This window comes from Poecilia reticulata, chromosome 9, assembly GCF_904066995.2.
Source record: "Poecilia reticulata chromosome 9, P_reticulata-male-v2, whole genome shotgun sequence".
Lineage (NCBI taxonomy): Eukaryota > Metazoa > Chordata > Actinopteri > Cyprinodontiformes > Poeciliidae > Poecilia > Poecilia reticulata.
The window spans coordinates 35,272,740-35,284,283 of NC_088838.1; the positions used below are offsets into that span (position 1 = coordinate 35,272,740).

Below are 11,544 nucleotides of genomic sequence, written 5' to 3' on the forward strand. Positions count from 1 at the left end.
CTGTAGTAACTGAACCTCCTGTAGTAACTGGACCTCCTGTAGTAACTGAACCTCCTGTAGTAAATGAACCTCCTGTAGTAAATGAACCTCTTGTAGTAAATGAACCTCCTGTAGTAAATGAACCTCCTGTAGTAACTGGACCTCCTGTAGTAACTGAACCTCCTGTAGTAAATGAACCTCCTGTAGTAAATGAACCTCTTGTAGTAAATGAACCTCCTGTAGTAACTGAACCTCCTGTAGTAACTGGACCTCCTGTAGTAACTGAACCTCCTGTAGTAAATGAACCTCCTGTAGTAAATGAACCTCCTGTAGTAACTGAACCTCCTGTAGTAAATGAATCTCCTGTAGTAAATGAACCTCCTGTAGTAAATGAACCTCCTGTAGTAAATGAACCTCTTGTAGTAAATGAACCTCCTGTAGTAAATGAACCTCCTGTAGTAAATGAACCTCCTGCTCCCTGTAGTAAATGAACCTCCTGTAGTAATTGAACCTCCTGTAGTAAATGAACCTCCTGTAGTAACTGAACCTCCTGTAGTAAATGAACCTCCTGTAGTAAATGAACCTCCTGTAGTAACTGAACCTCCTGCTCCCTGTAGTAACTGAACCTCCTGTAGTAAATGAACCTCCTGTAGTAACTGAACCTCCTGCTCCCTGTAGTAACTGAACCTCCTGTAGTAAATGAACCTCCTGTAGTAACTGGACCTCCTGTAGTAAATGAACCTCCTGTATTAATGAACCTCCTGCTCCCTGTAGTAAATGAACTTCCTGTAGTAACTGAACCTCCTGTAGTAAATGAACCTCCTGTAGTAAATGAACCTCCTGTAGTAAATGAACCTCCTGTATTAATGAACCTCCTGCTCCCTGTAGTAAATGAACTTCCTGTAGTAACTGAACCTCCTGTAGTAACTGAACCTCCTGTAGTAAATGAACCTCCTGTAGTAAATGAACCTCGTGTAGTAAATGAACCTCTTGTAGTAAATGAACCTCCTGTAGTAAATGAACCTCCTGTAGTAAATGAACCTCTTGTAGTAAATGAACCTCCTGTAGTAACTGAACCTCCTGTAGTAAATGAACCTCCTGTAGTAAATGAACCTCCTGTAGTAACTGGACCTCCTGTAGTAACTGAACCTCCTGTAGTAAATGAACCTCCTGTAGTAAATGAACCTCTTGTAGTAAATGAACCTCCTGTAGTAAATGAACCTCCTGTAGTAACTGGACCTCCTGTAGTAACTGAACCTCCTGTAGTAAATGAACCTCCTGTAGTAAATGAACCTCCTGTAGTAACTGAACCTCCTGTAGTAAATGAACCTCCTGTAGTAAATGAACCTCCTGTAGTAAATGAACCTCCTGTAGTAACTGAACCTCCTGTAGTAAATGAATCTCCTGTAGTAAATGAACCTCTTGTAGTAAATGAACCTCCTGTAGTAAATGAACCTCTTGTAGTAAATGAACCTCCTGTAGTAAATGAACCTCCTGTAGTAAATGAACCTCCTGTAGTAACTGATTCTCCTGTAGTAAATGAACCTCCTGTAGTAAATGAACCTCCTGTAGTAACTGAACCTCCTGTAGTAAATGAACCTCCTGTAGTAAATGAACCTCCTGTAGTAACTGAACCTCCTGCTCCCTGTAGTAACTGAACCTCCTGTAGTAAATGAACCTCCTGTAGTAAATGAACCTCCTGTAGTAAATGAACCTCCTGTAGTAACTGGACCTCCTGTAGTAACTGGAGCTCCTGTAGTAAATGAACCTCTTGTAGTAAATGAACCTCCTGTAGTAAATGAACCTCCTGTAGTAAATGAACTTCCTGTAGTAACTGAACCTCCTGTAGTAAATGAACCTCCTGTAGTAACTGAACCTCCTGTAGTAACTGAACCTCCTGTAGTAAATTAACCTCCTGTAGTAAATGAACCTCCTGTAGTAACCGAACCTCCTGTAGTAAATGAACCTCCTGTAGTAAATGAACCTCCTGTAGTAAATGAACCTCCTGCTCCCTGTAGTAAATGAACCTCCTGTAGTAACTGAACCTCCTGTAGTAAATGAACCTCCTGTAGTAAATGAACCTCCTGTAGTAAATGAACCTCCTGTAGTAACTGAACCTCCTGCTCCCTGTAGTAACTGAACCTCCTGTAGTAACTGAACCTCCTGTAGTAAATGAACCTCTTGTAGTAAATGAACCTCCTGTAGTAAATGAACCTCTTGTAGTAAATGAACCTCCTGTAGTAACTGAACCTCCTGTAGTAACTGGACCTCCTGTAGTAACTGAACCTCCTGTAGTAAATGAACCTCCTGTAGTAAATGAACCTCCTGTAGTAACCGAACCTCCTGTAGTAAATGAACCTCCTGTAGTAAATGAACCTCCTGCTCCCTGTAGTAAATGAACCTCCTGTAGTAACTGAACCTCCTGTAGTAAATGAACCTCCTGTAGTAAATGAACCTCCTGTAGTAAATGAACCTCCTGTAGTAACTGAACCTCCTGCTCCCTGTAGTAACTGAACCTCCTGTAGTAACTGAACCTCCTGTAGTAAATGAACCTCTTGTAGTAAATGAACCTCCTGTAGTAAATGAACCTCCTGTAGTAACTGAACCTCTTGTAGTAAATGAACCTCCTGTAGTAAATGAACCTCCTGTAGTAACTGAACCTCTTGTAGTAAATGAACCTCCTGTAGTAACTGAACCTCCTGCTCCCAGGTCATTTTCATGCTACATAAAAGTTGCATCTCTTCAGGAACATTCAAAGTGTTAAACCTCCTGCAGGTTCTCCCTGGTTCAGGTTGGACCTCAGAACTCGTTTCTCACCTGCAGCTCCAGACAGAACCTCTCCAGAAGACGACTGGGTCGGCTCACATGGGGACCCAGGAATGTTTGCGTTGAGCCAGAAGGGGATTGAAATGTTCCCAACAGGATCTGGAGGAAAATCCCTCTGTGGTTCAGGCTGCAGACATTTAGTTCTCAAATCTGGACCTCCTGTTTATGTTAGACCAGGAGGTCCAGGTCCAGTCCTGGAGATCTACCACCCAGCAACTTCATCCAGCAACTTCATCCAGCAACTTCATCCAGCAACTTCAACCAGCAACTTCAACCAGCAACTTCAACCAGCAACTTCAACCAGCAACCTGAATAAAATGAATGGGTTGCTCTTCCCTCATCTCCTCTGCAGAGCTCATGAGGGAATTCAGCCATTTGATTCAGGAATGATGGGGACGCATCTCAGGATGTTTTCCCTCCTTCAGTCAGTTGACCCGGTTCTACTGGAACCAGAACATCTGCTCCACCTCCAGCTGCTCTGAGTCAAACCAACCTGTTCCCCTCCTGGCCTGTGGGGGCGCTGCACCAAGAACCACTGAAGGAAACGACACAAAAACCTCTGAAGACACTGAGAGCAACTTCCTTCTTCACCAGATGGAAACAAGATGGAGGATTTTAGCGGTTGGAGGATTTCTCTTTAGGCTAAAGACCAGGAGCCATTTCTGCTGCTAGCGCTAGGCTAGCATGTTAGCTTCGGTTACCCAGAATGCCCTGCGCTGTGGTCCACTTCCTGCATTTGGAGTGGTCTCTGGTCCACTTGGCGTTCACATTCAAACCAAACCCAGACCTGGACGATCAGAGGTCAGAGGTCGATTAGCAGTCATACCTCACCAACCGGACTAGACTTTGACTAGGCAGACGGACTGGACTCGCTCATCCTGTGTTGGAGGTTCTGTTCTGGTGGAACCTCTGAAGCGCCAGGAAAAGTCCAGAGAACCGAGTCGAGGAGAAAAACTTTATTAGGACTTTATAATCGTTTATAGAAGTCATAACATCCTTTATGTACAGATACAGTTTGATACATTTCATGAAATAAAGTGACGGCAGAGTTCATCTCATGTTCTTCCACAAGCTGAGCCGTTTCAGAACCGACGTCCAGTAACTTTGTGTCAAAACGTCTGAAAGGTTCTGGCAGGAGAATCTGAGCCTGGAGACCCGGCAGCTCAGGCCTCCTGGACCAGACGTCCTGCGGGTTTGGACCTGCGGTTCTGGACCTGCGGTTCTGGACCTGCGGGTTTGGACCTGCGGTTCTGGACCTGCGGTTCTGTCTCTGCAACATCACGACCTTCAACAGGAACCAAGCATGCAACGCAAACACAACATCAACAGAACTGGTCATCATGCAGCTGGGCGGTCGGAACCGGGTCCGGACTCTGAGCGTCTGATAAATATTAGTTTATAGGAAAATGATTAATAATCAATAAAAGGAGTTTATTTATTCAGTTCTAGGATTTTATGGGCTGATCATCATTTGATCTGTTTTAACGTTTTAATCATCAAACAGAACCGGGCTCATCAACACCAACTGGACCTGTGTTTGTGCAGAAATCTTCGGTCAGCTTGTGCTCGATGATTGGTCAGCTGACCACATCGCCGGCCCTGATTGGCTCACAGCACCATGGCGGGGATGTGGTGGACCATGGAGGCGGGGTGAGGCACCGCGGTCAGCTGCGGGGGGTGGGCCGGCGGGGGCGAGTGGACCCCCGGGCCGCCCACCACCACCACGCCGCCCACCGGCGCGCCCGCGTCCCCGCTGGGTCGGTGCCGCGCGCTCTTCTGGTGCGCGCGCAGCCCGGCCAGCTGGGAGTAGGCCGACTGGCAGACGTGGCACTTGTAGGGCCGCTCCCCGGTGTGCAGCCGGACGTGGTTCCGCAGCGTGGACGACTGGCTGAAGCGGCGGTTGCAGAAGCGGCAGACGAACGGCTTGTCCAGCGTGTGAATGCGCATGTGCGAGCGCAGGTTGCTGCGGGAGTTGAAACCGCGGTGACAGATGACGCAGCGCATGCGCCCTAGACTGGAGGAGGAAGCGGAGGAGGAAGAGGAGGCGGAGGAGGAGGAGGAGGAGGAGGAGCCTTCACAGGTGTGGAAATCATCTGGAAGCAGGAGAAGAAGAACATCCAGACCTGCTGATCATCAAAACCTGACCTGCCGGAACCAGAACCAGACCGGCGGTTCCGGTTCTGGTTCTGGTTCTGAAATGTCGTCCGAGCTCATCTCTACTGTTCAGTTACCGGTTTTGGTTTTCTTTCCCTGCTCCTCGTCGGCGCCTGGAATCCCAGGAATTCCCAGGAATGTGTTGTGGGAGTTTCCATACCAGACCAGCAGCTCCTGGTCCGGAGGGATGGTCTGCGCGCAGATATGGATTATTATTCAAATACAATATAATATGGATTATTATTAAAATATAATAATATGACTTATTATGAAGCTGAAACATACTCTGGGTAATTTCATAAATATTCTATTTGGTGAATTTAAATCATTTCAAATCAGGTAAATTTCAGGTTTTCAATGTTTTTCTGTCTGCGGCCAGCAGGTGGCGCCACCGACCAGCGGAAGAACCGTTTCGGTTCCAGGCGTTCACCTGTCCTGATCCGATCCATGCGGGAACGTTCTGGATCTGCTCTTAATTTCACCTTTTTCGTTTTAAACATTTCACCGTAAAAATGTTTTCATATCATTTTATTTCCGTTTATTCAGATTTAAATCTCTTTGTCAGTAATTATTTCTAATTTAATTACATTTTGCTTCTTAGGATCTAATTACAAAACAATTAACCACTAATTTATTCTTTAGGCTGTTTAATTTACTTTGACTTTTGTTTTCTTTTTCTTATTTATTTGTTTTTTATTTAAACATTTTTTTATATTTTTATTTTCAAAAATCAACTAAATGTATTTTATTACATTTTAAATTTAATTAGAATAATTTAGTGACTTGATTTATTAAAGTAAGTTTTTTGTGTGAATGAATGAATGAATGAATGAATGAATGAATGAATGAATGAGTCGGAATTCTCTGGACTTGTTGTTAAATTAAAACATTTGATTTGAAGTAAAAATGATTTTCCTGCAGCTTCAAACCGACTGAATTATTTATTACTTTTATTTCTGTAATTTACATAATAATAATAATAATAATAATAATAATAATAATAATAATAATAATAATGATGATGTAATATTTTTCTATAGTGAAATTTAAACGCTGCTCTTGATTTTTTCCACTGGTTGACAATAAACAATATTTCTATAATATTGTTATAAAATTAGCAATAATAATGATATTATTAATAATAATGTTATTAAGTTATCCCTTACATTCCCAGGTTGTTTGCTGATGTTTAATAAATAATTCATTTCCCAGATTTGTGATTAAATCAGTTTTATTAAATTGTTTGATTTATTAAATTTTTACAGAAACCAATAAGAGCCAAAAATCACCAACATGTTGAATCTAAATCAACTCGTAAATAAAAAACATGTTTTCACAGATTAAAAAGCTAAAAAATGAAAACGATGCCATATTTATAGATTTACATTTAGAAGAATGAAAATGATTTATTTTTAAATTCCAAACAGAAAAACGTTTCATTTGTTTTATTCTAATTATTATTTCTTTATTAATGTTTTGGCTCCAAAAGGAAAACACTGGAATAATTGAGTGTTAGGGTTATGGTTAGTAATAATATCGGTATTTGCTTCCTGACCTCCACCGCCTTGTAGAAAACGCTGCTGCCGACCTGAACCACCTCCAGGTTCTGCTCCTGCTCGTTCCGGGCGCATTTGATGTACGTCATCCAGCTGCGCTGGTCCTCCTGACTGGCGTCGATGAAGAACCGGACCGACCCGTCTTCGTTGAACACCTGGAGACCAAAACGGGCCGATCAGAAAACCATCAGAAACCGATGATAAACCGATGATAAACCGATGATAAACCGATCGGTCGGTTTGTGTTCCAGATGTTTGGATTTTAATGAGATAAATATTTTAGTCATAACATGAAACGTCCCCAGAGAAACATGTTGAATTAAACACATAATTTATTTAGTTTCACTAAAATCACTTTTATTTATTTACTTAGTGGCTGAAAGTTTTTTCAAGATTTTCTGACGGCTGAGAAATTAATAAAAATTAAAAATGTCAAAAGTTTGTTTTTTTAGTATAAAATTATTTACAGTCAATTACTGCAACAATTTCATTATTAATATAATAATAATAATAATAATAATAATAATAATAATAATAATAATTATTATTATTATTATTATATTTATTATTATTATATTTATTATTATATTTATTATTATTGTTGTTATTATTATATTTATTATTATTATTATTATTATTATATTTATTGTTGTTGTTGTTATTATTGAACTGTAGTTTATTCTGTAGTTTGTTGCTGAAATGTTCATAAAGTAAAATCAGTTAAATCTTTTATTTCATCTGAATCGTTTTAATAACTTTAAATATTAATTTTTCTGCATTTTGTTGCTGATTCTTTGTGTTTAATTATTATATTTATTATTATTTATGTTTACAGAAACTTTTTAAATAAAACATGTAAATAAATTTCGCACCGTTTTTTGACTTGACTGATATTTTTATATTCTGATGTGATGAAAGTCCAGAACCGGTTCCGATCGCTGCTGCAGCGGGAAGAACCGCGGAAGATTCGGCTCATTTAAAGAATCTTTCCGGAGCTGGTTCGGTTCTGTCTGGTTCTGGTTCGGTTCTGTCTGGTTCTGGTTCGGTTCTGTCCGGTTCTGGTTCGGTTCTGTCTGGTTCTGGTTCGGTTCTGTCCGGTTCTGGTTCGGTTCTGTCTGGTTCTGGTTCGGTTCTGTCTGGTTCTGGTTCGGTTCTGTCTGGTTCTACTGGAAGTGTTGAGATGTTCCGAAAAGCCTGAAATTCGCCAACAGAACCGGAGGTTGGGGTGTGTAGGACGGACTGGACCGAGCCTCACTGGACCGAACCGAACCAGACCGAACCGGACCGGCCCTGACTGGACCGGGCCTAACTGGATCAAACCGAACCGGACCAAACCGAACCGGACCGAACCGGGCCTCACCTCCCACATCAGGTTGTTGTTCTTGTACAGGTCCACATGTTCCGGTGAGACCAGGCGGCCGGTAAATGGACCCATCTCGGTTCCGGCTTTGATCCAAGTCTTGGAGAAAATCCCGAGTCCTTCTCCTGCAGCACACAGAGGTCCAATCAGCCTGCGGACGGACCGAACCGAACCGAACCTCCACATCGTGTAATTTCATCTCTGCTTCGTTTCACGGAAACATCAAATGTTCCTCAAAGTTCTGCTTACCCGGAACCGAACTCTGCGCGATGATGACCTCGCTGGGCAGAACCAGGCTGGACAGCTTCTGGACCTCTGAACACAAACAGAACTTCACTTAGATCCGGTTCTGTCCGAACAGAACCAGGTTCGGCTCTGGCTCAGCGGCACCAGGCCGCCCCGCTGCTCGCCGAACCCAGTTCAGGAGGTTCGGAACCAAATGACAATAACTGGAAAAAACAAGAATAAAACTGCAAGACAAGTTCGGTTTCTGTGGATCTCAGGGTTCGGTTCGGTTCGGTTCGGTTCGGTCCGCGAAACTAGCAGAAGCAGAAAAAAACATTTGGATTGTAGAAAAGAAGAACGGAACCGGAACCGGAGCGGCGGGTTGAGCCGGAACCGCCTTTAAGCAGAGAAACAGAAATAATTCCGTCAAAATGACAGAAAACGATAAAAATGACGAAATGAAACTGAAACATTTTATCTGGAATTTTTTCTAACGAAATTCAGCAAAAACCAAAACGAATCAAACACGAAATGAAATGAAAATGAAGCAGAAATCAGAGGAAAAAATCATCTTCATGCTGAGAAAAGTTTCAATATCTGATCAAATCAGAAAATATTTTCCTTTTTTTTCCATTTAAAATCAAATTATGATGTTTAAAAATAAATACAAAATAAAAACGGAATTAAATGTTTATCTAAAGTCCCGAAAATATGAATTGGCCGATCAGAGTATAATTATAATTATTATTATTATTATTATTATTATTATTATTATTATTGTTATTATTATTATTAACTCTTTGGTTCTCCGGTTCCGGACTCTCACCTCCAGAGAAGGACTGGGCCAGCACCTCGGCCGTGAAGGCGGTCTTGGGGCTCGCGCTCGGCCCGGTTCGCTCCTCGTGCTGCAGGTGATGCTGGTGCGCGTGCGGCGGCTGCTCGCCCAGCACGTGCCTCCAGCGGCCGTACAGGAAGCTGTGCAGGATGTCTGAGGTGATGATGTCCGCCAGGGAGAGCGGCTGCTGCGGCTTCAGGGCCAGAGAGGAGCCGGCGGGCAGCACGGAGCCCATGGCGGCGGGGGAGAGGAGGGACCGGGCGGAGGAGGACCGGGCGGCGGACGACCGGGGCGGCGGGGGACCGGGGCGGCGGGGGACCGGGCGGCGGAGGACCGGGGCGGCGGGGGACCGGGCGGCGGAGGAGAGGAGGGACCGGGCGGAGGAGGACCGGGGCGACGGGGCAGAGGAGGGACCGGGCGGCGGAGGACCGGGGCGGCTGGGGACCGGGCGGCCGAGCGGAAGTTCCCTGTCTGGGTTCACCGGTGAAGAAGATCCAGCCACTTGCAGCCCGGGAGACGCTGGCAGGAGTCGAGAGGTTCTGCAGGAAAACCGACCTGAGGGAGAGTGGGGGGGGCCTTTATACCGGAGCCGCTGAGGAAGAGGAGGGAGAGGAGGAGGAGGAGGAGGAGGAGGAAGAGGAGCAGGAGGCCTGTTATTGGCTCCGCTGCGGTCTCACGCTCAATTAGGACGGACAGAGCCGATGTGACCCAGACCAGCAGGTAGACGCAGCCCAAACACGCAGCGCTGACCGGGGGGTCACGGCCCGCCGGGGGAGGCTCCGTCATGCTCTGGGCTCCAGATCCGCCTGAAAATGGACCCGCAGAACCTCCCGGAACCAGCAGCGCTGGAATCCAGGCTGAGTGACGGAGCAGAACATGAGATTAGAGGCCAGATTAGCGAGAAACAGCTGCTCTTCATCATCATCATCATCCTCCCGACATGATTCCCGCTTCCACTGTGATCTGTATTTATGAGCTTTTAAACATTTATTACCCCCCCGAACACACACACACACACACACACACCAGACACACACACACACACACAGAAACACACACACACACAGAAACACACACACACCAGACACACACACACACACACAAACACAAACACCAGACACACACACACACACACACAAGACACACCAGACACACACACACACCAGACACACACACACACACACACACATTTCTGTCGTCCGTCACTGAAACATCGCTGGATGTTGAATCTGATTTTGACCCGTTTTAAATCGGAACCGAACCTGGACGGACCGGATCCAGAACCTGTGGAAACATTCAGCGTCTCGGTGTTTTATTTAAACTGCAGGTTTTTATTTTTGAAATAAATATTTTTATATTTCAAATAATGTCAGGCGACACAAACCAAATAAAAACTCAGGATAATCTTTTATTAATCAGTAAAATATATTAAATAAATATACACTTTAAAAATTCCTACAAATAAAACCTAAAATAATTTAAACATTATAAATTTTCCTCCAGCAGCTCCGGGTCACCGAGCCCTGCAGCCGGGAATCACGGCTCCTCTCCCGGCCCCGGCTCCGCCCCGCCGGCCTCTGCGGAGCTCCGTGCGCCCCGGAGCGGGCCGAACCGGGCCGAACCGGGTCGGAACGGGCGCTTTTGTCCTGGGAGTCTGAGGAGAGAAAGGGGAGAAAATCCGGGAATAAAAGCAGATTTGCAAATGTTTTCAGTTCGTTAGAGAGAGAAAGGCCGGGTCCTCCTTTCTCTCCCGCCTTTCTTTGCGGGGCTCCCCGCACGCGGATCCGGGCGGTTCGGTTCCTTAATGGAGAGGCGCGTCTGGGCCGCAGGAGGACAGACACGCTTAATGAGCTTCCCAACAAAAAGCTCCGCGCCGCCGCGACAACGAGACACTTCAGCCCGAAAAGACGCCGGGAAGTCAGAGGCGGAGGGAGGCAGGTGACTGGCACGCGCACAGAGCGGGTGTGTGTGTGTGTGTGTGTGTGTGGGGGGGGGGTCAGGGGGTGGGAATCGGCCCAAATGGCGCAACATTGTTCCGCTAACGTGATTAAGTGGCGCAGCGCCTCATTAGTATTCATGCGGCGGACAGACGCAGCGCGCGCCGCTAATAATCCGCTTTAAAAACCTTTTAATGATCATCAGTCAGCTGCACGAGCCGAACCGAACCGAGCCCACCTTCCTCACGACCAAGGGGAGGAGGAGGGTTCGGTCCAGAGCTTCAGCTTCTCTCCGGAACCAGCAGAACTAGAGAAACTAAAACCAGAACATCTTCAGGGTTCTGCAGAACCGGACCCAGAGTCCCCGGTTCCGGACGGTTTCTCAGGTCCCGTTTTTTTTAAATCTCACTTTGGAAAAAGTTCTGCTGAGGTTCTATGACCCAGATCCGCAACATCGGCCTCGGTCCACAAATGTTCCCGAACCTGTCCTGGTTCCGGTCCGATGAGCTTCAGGACATTTCCAGGAGAACTTGGTGGTTCCGAAATGTTCTGCTGGAACCGAGACCCGCAGAAACCCAGAACCAGGGAGACGTCACCGACCAGCAGAGAGAAAATATAAAAAATAAAAAAATAAAAAATATAAAAAATAAAAAATAAAAATATAAAATCTAA

At 45.1% G+C, this 11,544-nt stretch overlaps 1 protein-coding gene across 3 annotated transcripts; it reads right to left on the reverse strand.

Moving 5' to 3' along the window:
* Window positions 1-3,746: 3,746 nt before the first annotated feature.
* prdm12b (PR domain containing 12b) lies at window positions 3,747-9,208 on the reverse strand. Of its 3 annotated transcripts, XR_014089072.1 has the most exons (7): window positions 8,927-9,208; window positions 8,125-8,190; window positions 7,876-8,000; window positions 6,515-6,670; window positions 5,037-5,151; window positions 4,048-4,928; window positions 3,747-3,991 (listed from the first exon to the last, which is right to left on the reverse strand). XR_014089072.1 is itself a non-coding variant. In XM_008402802.2 (6 exons), the coding sequence occupies exons 1-6, from the start codon at window positions 9,168-9,170 to the stop codon at window positions 4,414-4,416; spliced, it is 1,191 nt and encodes a 396-aa protein (XP_008401024.2). In that variant the 5' UTR covers window positions 9,171-9,208; the 3' UTR covers window positions 3,747-4,413. The 3 variants fall into 3 exon arrangements, 2 of the variants coding, with proteins under 2 accessions (XP_008401024.2, XP_081467193.1); XM_008402802.2 differs by having other exon boundaries at window positions 3,747-4,898; XM_081611067.1 differs by having other exon boundaries at window positions 3,747-4,928.
* Between the last annotated feature and the right edge of the window lie 2,336 nt (window positions 9,209-11,544).